We start from the raw sequence: 14,263 nt of genomic DNA on the forward strand, positions 1-14,263 counted from the left end.
AAAACGTCGTTGGACAACAAATGCACAGGAACCATTATCAGTGGCAAAAGTTACAAGAGCAGGTTCTCAAAAATCCAATTCGCTGTACTTTTGCTACACTTAAGGTCCTTATAAGATTCTTCTTTACCTTGTCCAATCATGAGGTATGCTCCACATAGCGCTACTCCCTTGTCGTTCTCTGCAACGCACGTGTACTTTCCTGCGTCCGAAAGACACACTCGTTTGATTGACAGGCTATAAGCGCCGCCCTGACTCCGGGCGGTGACGTAATGAGGATCGCGTGACGACACCACGTGGTTACCGTGCTTCCAGTGAACCTGTGGGAGTACAAAGCCGTTGGTACATTACATGTCAGAAATGAGGTTCGAAATCATTCTAGTACCATGTTTTGTTTACTTTTTGCGCCTGTCGAAATATGAACTAAAGGTTTTTTAACCCGATAAACTAAAAAAGTTCATAACAAAATAACTAGCCAACATTATTCTTTTAAATAAACCAAACTTATTTTATGTGTGGGTAGTGCTCGGTTCCAAATAACAAGGTCCTGTTTCAGTATCAAAAAAGGTAATCAAAAGTGAGTGTACAAGATACGCAAAAAATTAAAACAAATATTTACATAAACCAGGGGCATACGAAAAATACATAGTGCAAAACTACGCCACGACCATGTTACGGCCCCGGCATATTTTCTTATTGGAAATGAAGTAGAGTTGAAATGTTGTCATATGCAGTTCAAAACAAAATTAAAAAAATTAATCTGCACGACAATTCATTAAAGCTCATTACAGTTATAATTGCATCTGGTATTTTCATTTCCTTTGTTTATAACGATAATAAAGTTATAGAAAATATTGTATGTCCGGCTCGCGGTCCGTAAATCCCTTTTACAGTTATCCGGTTCTGTATGAATAAGTTTAGTGAACTAATGTGTTTAACCGTTGCCCAACATTTATACCTTTGGATGGGGAGTCCCCGCGATCGTGCATCGAAAGGTCACGTGGCTGCCGGCCTTGACAGCGGCGGACTCGGTTCTGAGCAGAAAGATGGGCGCTCCTTCGAATTCGACTTCCTGGTGGTCGGCTGGCTGCACGCAAAGGTCCACGGAACAAGTGTTGGTGCCCAACGGACTGATGGCTCGACACTCGTACTTTGCACTTGGATTGAAAGAAATGTGTCAGCAGTTAAGGACGACTTGTTAAAGATCCCTCGCGCGAGATATGTACACTACAGTGCGTGTGGATAGGGATTCGGTGATTTAAACAACCGCGCGTGTTTTGAGCGGGGTCCTTCGGTGTAACTTGTGTATTTTAAAGGATATTAACAATTTTAGAGTTGTGCATTACTTTCCAATTACCGACCACTGTGTCCAATATTGGACGTGCGTTGTTTGGTATTTAAACCTAAAATTGCTTGTTAAGCGCCTGTCTTACAATGAATTGGATGCAGTAATGATACATTTTGTATTTGTCGATTTTAACTGAAATGGGGTCTTTGATTGAAATGGCTTTAGTATTATCTTGGGGAAAATTTTGTTGTACTGCCAGTTGTATTTGACAGCCTGGCGAACATCGTTAAGTTCTTGCCAAACACCTTTTATTTAAATTATTAAAAAATAAACGTTCCATTAAAGGTATAGCTATACTATTTTACCTACTATTCTAAATATACTTATGTTAATGACCTTGCAAAGAAACTATAATAAAATAATAAAACATCAATCAAATATTTTCCGAGCGCTAACTGTAACAAATTTCAAAGGGGCTAAAATTAATTTATACTCGTTTTATCACACCCAATTCAGCTTTCAGCTACTGGCTAAGTTCAGCAGTATGTCTAGTCTCATTTCCTCACCTGTCATACCATCTTGTTGCCAGCACAAAAAGTGACGCATTAGAGCCCTCATGGTTGAATCTGCATAACAAAAAATATTCCTACAACGAGTCGTACAACATATATCACAGGATACAAGTAACACCTGTTGTCAAAAAACTAAAACGACATCAGACTAAGTTATGGTCAGACTAGCGTGTGCGCAAAGAGAGAGTTTGTTACAATTTATTAAAAAACACCTTAAAATGTGGTCCATTGTAAAGTTATACTTCTTAACCGTAAATGTTGTTTAAATACAGCTTGTAAACCTGCGGGCCGTGGCTCTTTGAGGTGGCTGCTGGTATCCGTACTTTTTATAAGCTACTTTTACGACTAATGATAGTAAAATTAGGATAAAAATAGTTAGCTAAAGTTGGCCGAGCTTAAAAAATGGTTGAGCAGCACTCACCACATATAAAAATGTAGCATTTTACCTGTGTCGTTCTCCTGGGTACAGACGAGTTCCGTACATATACCACTGTATTATCGGAGCCGGCTTGCCAACGACGGTACATTTCAAAATAGCGTCGCTGCCTTCGGGTATAACCTGGTTCCTAGAGACTTTAACGAAACGCGGAGGAACGCATTTTGTTTTTCTATGGAAGAACTCACCTGAAAGACAAAATTATTGTTTAACACCGCACGATGAACATACACTATAAATTGGTACCCGAGTTTTCAATTCTTACATCACAGACACCTTTTCATAATAATAATAATAATTTGGCTGAAACAACTTTTTTATTTATGACAATTTCATGTTACTTGATATAAAAGCGCAAAGCCTAGCATTCATTCTCGTTGTAAACGTACCAAATCGCGTCAAAAATACGTTTTTACATGTCTTATAAGCTGTAAGCCAGGGGTGTCCAACTTAAACATGCCGGCGTGCCAATTTTTATCCTATAACTTCTTCCCGAGCCAAAGTTTATTAATATAATTCTTTCTAATAATAAAAGCGTTTTTTTTACAAATAATAAAAACACGTAGTTAGCAGTGCGCATTACTGCATCTAAATGTCCGTCGGTGAGCTGACTTTTGCTTTTTGTTTCTTCACACCAAACTTTATAGTTATGTGAATGCTAGCCTCCTCTACAATGTAATGTTAGAGTCAGTGTTAAAAGTAATTGTTAGTTGTCGTGATTGCAGCGATTGTTTTATATTGTGAATAAACAATGGCAATTTACTGTATAAAAAATTAGGTATTTTTTACAATTGGCTGAATAGCAAATTAAGTAGTTTAGACTTTAGGGGGGCTTGCGTGCCATTTTTTATTTGGTCGCGTGCCATATTTGGCACGCGTGCCGCTTGTTGGACACCCCTGCTGTAAGCAATAGGTCCGTATGTATAGCGATATGAAGCGAATAAAATATAAATCTTTTAGTTTGTAAACCTTAACTTCACGGTGAAGTCTTCACCAGCCAATTTCTTAAAACCTGTAAACTAAATGCCCTATTTAATATAAGTGGTAGTGTAAATAGGAATAGCAGTTTAAAATACTATATCAACAGCATATAACTTTTTTGCATCTCACCATCCGCTACAATGAGACTGTATCGAAGTTGCAGTTCATCTTTTCCATCAGTTGCCTTACAAATGTACGAGCCAGCATGCTTCTTAGTAACGTCATTGAGAATCAAATAACTTGATACCGAAACTGAATCATTTTCATCGCCTGCAAACGTTTCAATAGCACAACTTTCGTCCGGAAATAAAGGGGACAAGTAACCGCCATTTTCTGTACAATCTATCTCTTCTTCCTTGTACCAGCTAACGGACGGAGCTTCTTTAGATTGCAACTCAGTTTTACTGGGACAGTTAAACCTTGGCAAAGCGAAGCTGAAAACTGCAGTTTCGCCTTCCTTCAAGCAATCTACGACAGCGCATTCGGGCGAAGTGAGAGAAGAGTGAGAAGAGGAAGAGGAAAAAGAGCAGCGAGAAGAGAGAGGAGAATTTGTGCGCGACGATGGACGCTTTTCAACTGAAAGGTTGTTGAGTAAAGGTTAGAAAGAAAGAAGTTTGAGAAAATAAAATAAATAGCGGTAAGATAGAGTCCATTTCAACGATAAATTTAAAATAAATTTGGGAACACAGTGATTAGTTAACAGCAAAGGCAGTTAATTTATATCTGTTTTTAAACTGGTAAGCAAAAAAGAATGATTTCGATTTACTGTAATAGCACAACTTATTGTGAACAAATTAGACAAAATGACACCATATTCCAGCCGAACTATGCAAACATTGCATAATTACTGAAACAAGCATCGAGCAACATTCAAATGTAAAATTGAACAATACGAATAAGTCTACTGTTCTGTTATTAGAAAAAAAAAACATTATCTGGTACGTACTTAATAAACGTGTAGCCTATACCTTTTGTTATAATATATCTCAAAATTAAGAAAAACCTAAATAATGATGCTGAACTTGTCTAGTGCTACTTAAACTGTGATTAGGAACGATGATTGTACGGTTTGTACGCCTTATGTTAAAACCGCGTGTTTTTATGAAAACCATTATCTATTGGTAGTCATAATGGGCTGTACGCCACAGTGTTCTAAAATACATATGACAATCGTTGCATTGCGACAGACAAAACTAACTGAAACAAAAACAATTTTTAATCTGCTCGCGGATTTAGATGCTTTGTTACGGCACAAAACAAATTGTGTTGTCCTCAAACGGTCAGGTCAGTAGTATGATTCTGCTAAGTAAAAAATAAAAGTGATACTGTATAACTTTTATAATTTTTTGACTACTGAAAAATTGACAGTATGGAGGGCTTGACACGTTATTTTTATTACATAATCATTATATGTTGCTAATCATCAATAAATATTTTCAATTTTTTTGACATAGAGTACCTTATTATCAATTAAACCTACGTTTTGACCCCACATAATAATCATACATATGGCAATGGCGGTCAAGCTTAACAACTCAAGTGTCATCTTATACTAAAATAAATAAAATCGGTCGATTCACCTGGAGTTTTATTAAACGCTAGAGGCGCCAGGAGACAAATCATAGAGAAAATATAGCTGAAATCAAGAGCTTTTTGAAAATACACCAAAAACCGCAAAAATAAGTCAGGTCAAATAACATACCACAAAACGCATGAAGGGTTTTATTTTTCGTTAAAACTATAAAGTTTTAAGTGTACCAATAGCACTTCCACATGTACTGGATCTATCTTGTGTACAATGGTATAATCATATGCTGTGTTTTAAAAAATCGTCGACTTTAGGGCAGCTGTTGATTGGTTGGACGTACGGAAGAAAAAAATCAAGACTTTTTGTACGCCAAGTGCGCAAGCTACGAAGTTTTTTATGAAAAAACGTCAACAATGGCGTGAAATCTGGCAGCGACTGCATAAAGCTAGTCATAAATCAACGCTCTTATTTATAGTCACGATTTTAGACGGAGGCTAGAACAAGAAAGCAACACATAGGAAGTCACATAGCGTGTAGGGTCAAATTAACATATTAAGTTTTATTACATATTGGGTTTTTTTTACTTCAGGGGAATATCATTGACCATTTAACTTTTGTGTGCGATTTCGTAACACCAATACATTTTGTTGTGTGGTCGTGCTCTACTTTCCTACAAACCCATATAGGTATGAATTGAATGAAAGCACATAACGGTCAAATAATATAAACAAAAATCAGGGAAATCACATAAACGTGAAGGAAGGTTGTGTATAACGGTTAAGAGTATAAAAGGCTATTGTTGTGGTACCAGTGTGGCTCGGAATGTTAAAGTTTTCATTAACAGGTTATATCGTGATACAAAAAAGAGTGTAGCAGCAAATGGAATACAATACAAACTGCCAGGACGCTTATCGACGGTCCTTACACTTTGCAACCGCCAAACACTTGTGTCATAATCAACGTATTTTTGGCAACCTAACGTACAAGTCCAGGTATAAGGCCCTAAAGAAAACAAGAAACCAATCTGTAGATTCGAAGCAAGCGGCGATTAATAGAAATAGCCAAGAAGAGAAATAGGTCTGTCTGCAATAAAAATTAATCAACTTAAGCAATCACGTGTGTTGTTCTGCGCGGCCAACACTAATTCAAGGAGCACGGAATAACAGGGCGCCTATATTTGGTTTAAAAAATATTTGGTTTAAGCTTGGAAGCAATTGCCTGAATGAATAGCGTCAGAAAACTAAAGGTAGAAAAGGGTATTATGGCATGGGAACGCCGTTTCGGTGGGTTTCAGCAACAGAGCCCCACTTAGCTGAAGCGCGGTCATTTCGAATTCCAAAAATCAGTCTTGGCCAGAAATAAATCTATATCTTTTGTATTTACACAGCCGCCGACGCCATTTTAAACTGAAAAAGCACACAAGGGAAGAAAACAAGGGACAAACCACAGGACAAATGGGAATGGCAGAGTACCGCAGCGAGTTACCAGCAGAGCGCTTAAACCTTTGAAGTGACATAGGCACCAAAAAGTATGGACAACAGCAACACGGGAGTGATGGTATACAAAGCGACAGACAGTGGCTTTTCGGTCTTGTGTTCGAATATAGATAAGAGCACGGCTTTGGTCTTGTGAGAATGATTGCCACGATATACACGCGAGGGCCGCTACTATGCTGCGCGGTTCGAAATATGGCGGAGGAATGACGAAGCAAAATTTACGCTGCGTCAGGCTGCGCGCGTGCACCACCAGCTGGCGACGATGATGGCATGCGGTTGGCAAGGCAACGAGGAATAAAGAACAAAATAGCGACTAAGGGGGAAAGTCGAACAAACACGAGGAAATAGGAAAACAGAATCATCGATAAAACAAACCATTTAGGGAGAAAGCAAGTAAAAGGAGAAACACCAACAAACCCACACACCGATACAAAAGCTAATCAAAGTATCTTACAGAATTATTGGACTGTTTAAACTTCGGTTTTACGTATTTTGAGCCAGCCAAACAATTTGCACAGAACGGTAAAGTTAGAAAGGTTTATCGAAATCAACTGTATAAATTGAATTGTTCCTAAACTAAAAATTCATCGAACTGTGAGCCTAAGAGATATGTAATGGCTTAACACTCCAGATTTTGGTCATACTTCATTTGAAGTGACGACATTGTAAATTTCCGTAACCCATGCAGCTAATTGGTAATAACAAAAAAACAAAATGGAATTTCCCTTATGGGGTTTATATTAGAAATAATGTGGCAACGTGCGCTTAATAAAACCTACGGTTTTCGTGGCCGAGGTTTGAATGATGATCAGTGAGGTAAATGTAACGTCGAATAACTAATACCATTCTTAATATGGCGCTTTATACTGACATACAACGCCATCGGTTATATAAAGGCCTTAAGTAAAGGAAATAGTCTTTAAAACTGCTTTTGTTTTGAGAAAACGTGGTTTTACGGATGAAGCTTAGTGAAGAACAAACAAACAGGAAACAGCAAACGGCAAACGCAGTCATCATCAAAAACGGGTGCAAGTGTATGTGCGGTGGTTCGTGCAAACGTGTGACGTCAGACACTGTTGTTGTCACGTCATACACCTGGCGAAATGACGATCAGTTCGGCGCTGTGTTCGGCGGCGCCCTCGGTGTTCATAGCTTTGCAGGTGTACTCGGCGTCGTCACTAGGTGACGCATCGGAGATGAGCAACGTGCATATGTCGTCCTCGTTGTAGGAAATTCTATGGACAAGAACAGAAACTTTGTGTTTTAAATTTACGTTTGTATATAGTTGATAAAAAGTGCATCATCATGGCTATTAAGGTTTAAGGGTGTTGCTAATGTTTTGGTAAACTGAAACAGAGTTTATTTTTCGCTGCAAACCAGTGCTTTGACATGTTTGTATGCAACAAAAACGTGTGTCTCGAACAGGTACCCCTATACCTATACTCAGTGTTTTTTTAAGGTGTTTTAAGGTGGACGGTTTCGGTCCCCCAAATTTCTCCAGTGGTTTCTCAAATTTTGGACTTGCAACTTTTTGGTATTTAAATAAAACACTTGCGGTCTCTTAAAAATACTTAGCGGTCACCCAAACCGTGCCTATACTTGAATTAAATAATATGCTATTTATAATAATGGTGGAAGGTAATTTTATAACTTTGGTGTTAACCTTGGATAGTATTACGTGTTTAAAGTATTCCACAACTTTCTACCAGAAACTTTCAGTCGGCACTCAGGATGTGGTTAAAAAGTGCGACCCTAAAGCCATTTAATAAAAAAATAGGGGACTATTTAAGTAGGCAGAAGCAGCAAACCGGTGTCAGCGGCGGAACAGTTAAATAAAATTAAAACGTCATTAAACAACAAGTAAATAAATTCCGTTTGAGTTAATCTTAGTCGACGTCAAATAAGAGCTAGATGAACGTACACAACAACATCAGCGCTACAAACAACGATTCTGCAAATCTCACACTCACCTAAAATGCCGCGATTCTTTAATTGGTTTTCCGTCCTTGTACCAAATGATCTCGGGGTCTGGTACCCCGGTCACGGTGCACTGAAACTTGGTCGCGGAACCAACCACCACCTCAACGTCGTCGAACGGCTGAACGAACTCTGGCTTGCGCTTCTCTGGCACCTTTGCGGTAGAAGATGTAACTTTTATCACATTAAAATAATAGTTTGTAAATTCTATTTATACAGCTTGTGAAGTTTGATTTCAACTTAATTAACTTATTTGCAAAGCCCAAAGGCCTGTTAACGCATGCATAGCCTTAAGGCCAGTCAAAATTGTGGCCCACCCCGTTCTGTAGATTTTCATACCACTACGTTATTGGGTAAAAAGGTTGAGCAATGCTGATAAAGGATCTGTAACAATATTTCTCTTTTAGCGACATTTTTAGTGGCTGCTGGAGGATTACTGACCAACGATCCCAATATATTCCTGATAATATAACAGGTGCCTTCGGAAGACTATTCTATAAATCAGTTGTGCCTACTCAAAACTGAAGTAATGCGGTGTAAGCAAGGTAAAACCACAACTAAGCTACGCCAGCTTTGTCCGCTTTGGTCGTTCCTATGATCGTTCGACCAGCTTCCACTGACCCCGTGTAGCTCAGTTACGCTGCAACCCTGATAAACTCAACTGATTCTGTAGTATCTTCGTAAGAATGGTAACCGCTATTTACCAAATATACATATGTGTACATAACAAAAGTTAGATTCGATGGCAATATTTTGAAAAAAGCACCACAATTACAGTACACAAGACGTCGAACATCGTCTACTCCGGCGTCTAGTATCGTCGATTGGTACCAAAAGATTAGCAATCAACTTCCTGAATGGTATTTTGATAAAAACTTTGTGTGCAGTCGTAGTAAATAACAAAGACCAAGACCACACAAAGCGCATTGTGACGTACTAATAAGGAACCCGTACACTTTGATCAAAACTTTTTCTCGCTTGTAAAAAAGACGTGCAATGTTAAGATTTTAAAGCGGACTCTGTTCACAAAGCTTATATCAATACGCATATGAAGTATGCACGCAAATTAACTAAATTACTAAAATGTGCTTTATTTTGTTAAATTAAAAAAATCTTCTATTTGAAACTTCAAAATTTTCCCCTAATAGAGGGGGGAATTCCACCCGGTCGAGAACCTCTTGTTTACTGTCTACTTTATAAACATGACTTGACGATACTGGTCATGGCATATACCTGCTCAGTTTCCCGTTCTCTGACGAGCTGCGCCTTGAGAGCCGAGAGAAAGCCGGACTCGCGTTGGGAAGAACCAGCCGCGTTCATAGAAGAGGAGGAAGAAGAAGTGGAGAGACGAGCCAAGGACGCCAGGCGACCCAGGGCGCGGACCGCGTTGCCAGTTTTCTGAGGAGGGAAAGCAAGCGTTTATAAAGGACAATTTAAGACTTGACAACAAAAAAAAACACATAAACAAACATATCATGTCGATAGCCTAGGCTTCGGTGATTCTTAAACTGCAGCACACTATCGTGCCTTTAGATATGCTTTAATATGTGCGTAAATTTTTGTTATTTTGTTAAAAAAAGGTTATTAGAAGTATGCGTATGTGCAACCAAGCATGCGATACTTACATATTTATCGTTTCAAAAACTCATAATATTGTGGCATTTACATATTGCCTTGTATTACGGGAGATTTCTTAACTTTTAGAAGTGTTGTTATGTAGAAAATGTGACGCGAATATTTTTTTGCCTAGGGTTGGGCACATGGCTTTAAAATACAACAGTACAACAAATACTGTCTGTAAGTTAGAGTCGTAAATGACACAACGATCTACTTTATATCAATCAACGGCGTTACGTTGAGAAATTTCAAGGGTTCCTCTAAAGATCTAATCCAAATGGGTAAGATGAGCATATTATTACATTTTTGGAGAACAACAACAATAAGCTTTAAGACAGTGGTAGTCAACCGGGTATACTGTTTAACCAAGTGCCAGGTTATACAAGTCACAAAAATAAAAATAAAAATTGTGCCGGCTGCAACTGTAAAGATAGTTTTTGTAACAAAAAAAAATGCTTTCTGGAATATACGGTATTGTGGATTATGTGATGACGCTGTCTTTTAGGCAAGATTTTAGATCAAAATAATCGCTTTACGTTTTTTTACTTTTTGTGCATTGCTATTTTGATGTTTACAAAGGTAATAACAAACCGTGAATCTGTACCACGCAAAAAAAATGTGGAAAAGCACTGCGATGACAGAAATGAGAATTCCACATTTATAAGAACTAAAACTCTGTCTAAAAAAATTTGACCGTGTGAAGTTTTTGGTGCAGCCCTACGGAAAGTTGTTTGTTAGAACTGCTGTTTCGCAATAAACAAGAACTGATATGAAAACCAACAGTGCATCCGATGTTGACTATCCGGTCAAATATTTATGAAAACTTTGTTAAATGCGATATAATCAGGCATGGGCAAATGTATTTAATGTAAATACAAGTACAAGAGAGCCTCAAAGTTATTTCAATAAAAAAACGGTACATAACGTAAGTTCAGCAATAATAACAGAATTGTAATACTGTATAACAAAACGGTATTAATTAATACAATTATAATAACGGTAATAACAAAATAACACGCACAATAATATTAATATCAGTCTTTTATTTGATTTGCTAATTTATGAAACCTTAGCTATGCAATTGCGTTTACTTTCTGTTAGCTAACTCTTCGAATTATATGTCTAGTGTTGTGCTGGCCTAAAGAAAAAAAGAAAAAGAGAGAAACGTTTATAAACGGTGTCTTTTTACGCTTTACAATTTTTTGGTATTTTACGATTCGACTAGAAGAGCCACAGAAAACATGCCGGTGAGCCGCAGTTTGCCCACCCCTGCGATATATCAATGGTGTTAAATTACCACACATGGATCAAGAAACACGTACCTGCCACTTTCTTCTCGCCAAGAAACGCTTCAGGTTCTTGGTGTTGAGCTTGCTTTTCGACATTTTCTTGGTGTCCTTCTTAAGCCACTGGTGGCTCAGGGCCTTGTCCACAGTGTAGCGGTTTCTGTAAAAGCGAGAAGAAATATATGTAGCCAAGATATTGGTTGGGTGTCAATATTACCAAGTCGTTATAACCCGGGGATAAAGTTTTCGTGATACATTTTAAGGAAACAGTATATCCCGGGTCATGGCCGACAATAGCCTGTCAAGATTTAAGCTTTATTGTAAGTTTAGATTTGATTAAAAGAGGGCATGGGCAGTGAAAAACTATTACATGTCACGAAACGTCAGTTTATGTCCGAATTAGTAGAATAGTTATTCAAGATCTACGATAAATGTGAAAATAAGTCAAGTTTGCCAGAACATTGATTGGAAATCATACGTAATAATGTAATTGCGTTTCATTCAGTACTTGCACTTATGTTAAATTGTTGCTTGGCTCATTTCATTAAAACGGAACGAAATACAGCACAAAAAGCTAACAACGGATATAAAACAATAAATCAGAAGAGTACACTATGCACGGATCTGTAATGCAGCTTGATAATGAATTGCAAAGCCAAAAAGGTCGAGCAGATCGAAATCAAAAGAGCTTTAAAAACTTGCATTTGAACTCAAAACGACTAAATTCGCGTTTTCGAGTACACCAACCGAAACAAACGCAACCTACTTGAGCGACTTGACGAGCAGCCGACTGATGAAGTCCTTGGCGTCGTTGGAAATCTGGTCGAAAGCCTCGTCGTCGAAATCCCACTGCACGGCCGTGATGTTGGACAGCGTTTCTGAGTCAGCATCGCCCGAGAAAGGAGACAGGCCCGACAGTCTGACGATGATAAATTGGTCGTCACAATGTGCAGTAACATATATGTACGTAGTCAAGGCTACGCTATATTTAGCCGAGTAAAGGCAACTACATTCGGGCCGATAGCAATTGGACGGACTATTAGTTATTACTGTACAATTAAGAATGGTCGAGACTTAGTTATTACTGCACAATTAAAGATGGTCGATAGGTGAGTTTACTGCGATGCCGATACCCGACATTTTGGACAAAACTTATCGCGATCCGAATTGATGCCAAACGACGTCATTACTATTCTTAAATAGCCAAAATAAATAAAATTGAAACGTCTAAAGGTAATTGTTCATTAGTGATTAGGCCAAAAAATGCTTCAGCGTTGAAAAGTCTAAGTGATTCTAGTTGACCTATACTAGTTTTTAATAAATTTACCGCTCATGGTAGAATCGATGCATTTTGCATTTAATCGCAAATCATGGCTAAAATTTGCTATTTTAATTTAAAATATAACATCCTTGTATCGGACGACTACCGATGCTATACGAATTGGCTTCGGGTGTCGACTACGATCAACTACCATCCGACATCCCTATCTACAAGGATTCTTTGCTTGCGAGGCCTATTCATTAGTAAAGTGGGCGTCAAAGTAACAGTTGTAATATTCTCGAAATTTAACACCACATGATTAACAGCGCTGCCAAATAAACGAAACAGTGCTCCGCCAAACTTTAAAACCAAAGACTCTGCAAATCCCATTTAAATTGTTAACAGAGATTCGAAAGCGTAACAGTCATCCAACGTACGTGAGGTGAGGGACGCCATGTTTGTTTTATCAATTTATCGGCAAGGATACTGTCAACCGTTTCGCATTACGGCGTCAGCGTTTTTAGATGAATAATTGTTTTACTGCAGCCGAAAGGTTTGTAGAAGGTCACTGAGCACATGGCATCTCGAAACTGAACTGTTCGTTAGTTTAGATGTTGTTATCACCCTGTACTGTAATGAGCTTGCCATGTAGGTTGTTTTACGAGAATAGCGATTAGTTATACTTAAAGAAATGCTACTCTTAAACTAGTTGTGTTGCCCATATCATGATTCGTTGCAGCAAATCATTATTCTATTTGACTAATGTACTTTATTACGCATAAAATGCTAAATAATGGTAAATAATTTTATGGGACGGTGTGCACTCGGTTACAGTCACAATTAGGACGGAAACTGCACCGACCGCACAAAAAGTAAACACAAAAGCAAAACTCACAGGATGTAGCAGATGACGCCGACGCTCCACATGTCAGTTTGGAAGCCAATGGCGTCGTAGTTGATCACCTCCGGCGCCACGAACTCCGGTGTGCCGAACATCACCTGGCAAGGTAAACGGTGTACAACTTAATTTAGGTGTAGTACTGTGTTTAAATTCGCGGGTTTGCTGTTTGTTCCGTTACAGTGGAATCTATATGCTTTCATACGCTTGACGTTACCAATTTTTTGGGTTACTTTTTAAAGCAAAACAAAGCTTAACTCACAATAGTTGCAGATTTATATCTGAAGGTTTAATCAAGATACCTTAACTAATTCCGAGAGTAATGTAAACTTTAAAGCAGAATATAGGGGTGGCATAAAGTATTCTTGGGGTGGCATAATCCATATTTTATCCTCTTGCTAAATCTAAATTGTCCAAAAGATTGCTTGAAAGCTAACAAAAAAAAATATAGATATATATATATGAATTTGGCGATTTACTGATGAAATCTTACAAAGCTACAGGTTAAAAAGCAGGTGTTATTTTTACAATAATACGCGGCGTACTTACCCGTATGGTTTCGTTTGGATTGAATTTCCTCGCAAGACCGAAGTCAATGAGTTTGATCTGAGTTCCGGTCTTGTTAATGCACATGATGTTTTCCGGCTTTAAGTCCAAGTGAACGATCTGAAAAATATAATTTACAATGAAAAATTAGGCGAAACATTGCACGAATGATATATGTTTAGGTTTGGCTACTTAATTGATTTCGTGCGTGAAATGACGATTACCAGTAAATGGCTGTTTCTCATCATAAAGAAAATTAAATTTGTAGCGTGACGAACATCGTTCAAATCGAACTAGAATTTTTTTTTCTTTTTCTAATTTTGAATTGTTGGGAATCCGCACTGAAACACACGAGGTACCGTCATATAGCATGTGAAAGA

The 14,263-nt window shown here is 38.1% G+C and overlaps 2 protein-coding genes across 2 annotated transcripts in view; both read right to left on the bottom strand.

The window, feature by feature from the left end:
* The window catches only part of LOC146132166 (obscurin-like), an 86,749-nt gene extending 81,929 nt beyond the window's left edge, over positions 1–4,820 (bottom strand). Inside the window, exons 1-6 of the mRNA XM_083397233.1 lie at positions 4,781–4,820; positions 3,404–3,850; positions 2,304–2,481; positions 1,852–1,911; positions 956–1,154; positions 128–317 (exon numbers count right to left, since the gene is read on the bottom strand). Coding sequence (XP_083253359.1) covers positions 128–317; positions 956–1,154; positions 1,852–1,911; positions 2,304–2,481; positions 3,404–3,850; positions 4,781–4,820 — 1,114 coding nt within the window. The remainder of the gene's footprint in view (positions 1–127; positions 318–955; positions 1,155–1,851; positions 1,912–2,303; positions 2,482–3,403; positions 3,851–4,780) is intronic.
* Positions 4,821–4,845: 25 nt separating this feature from the next.
* Positions 4,846–14,263, bottom strand: part of LOC146132246 (myosin light chain kinase, smooth muscle-like) — a 101,718-nt gene continuing 92,300 nt past the window's right edge. Inside the window, exons 43-49 of the mRNA XM_083397396.1 lie at positions 13,887–14,003; positions 13,335–13,438; positions 11,945–12,097; positions 11,215–11,338; positions 9,509–9,673; positions 8,269–8,429; positions 4,846–7,533 (exon numbers count right to left, since the gene is read on the bottom strand). Coding sequence (XP_083253522.1) covers positions 7,386–7,533; positions 8,269–8,429; positions 9,509–9,673; positions 11,215–11,338; positions 11,945–12,097; positions 13,335–13,438; positions 13,887–14,003 — 972 coding nt within the window. The 3' untranslated portion in view covers positions 4,846–7,385. The remainder of the gene's footprint in view (positions 7,534–8,268; positions 8,430–9,508; positions 9,674–11,214; positions 11,339–11,944; positions 12,098–13,334; positions 13,439–13,886; positions 14,004–14,263) is intronic.

This window comes from Ascidiella aspersa, chromosome 9 (genome assembly GCF_963924565.1).
Source record: "Ascidiella aspersa chromosome 9, kaAscAspe10.2, whole genome shotgun sequence".
NCBI classification, from domain to species: domain Eukaryota; kingdom Metazoa; phylum Chordata; class Ascidiacea; order Phlebobranchia; family Ascidiidae; genus Ascidiella; species Ascidiella aspersa.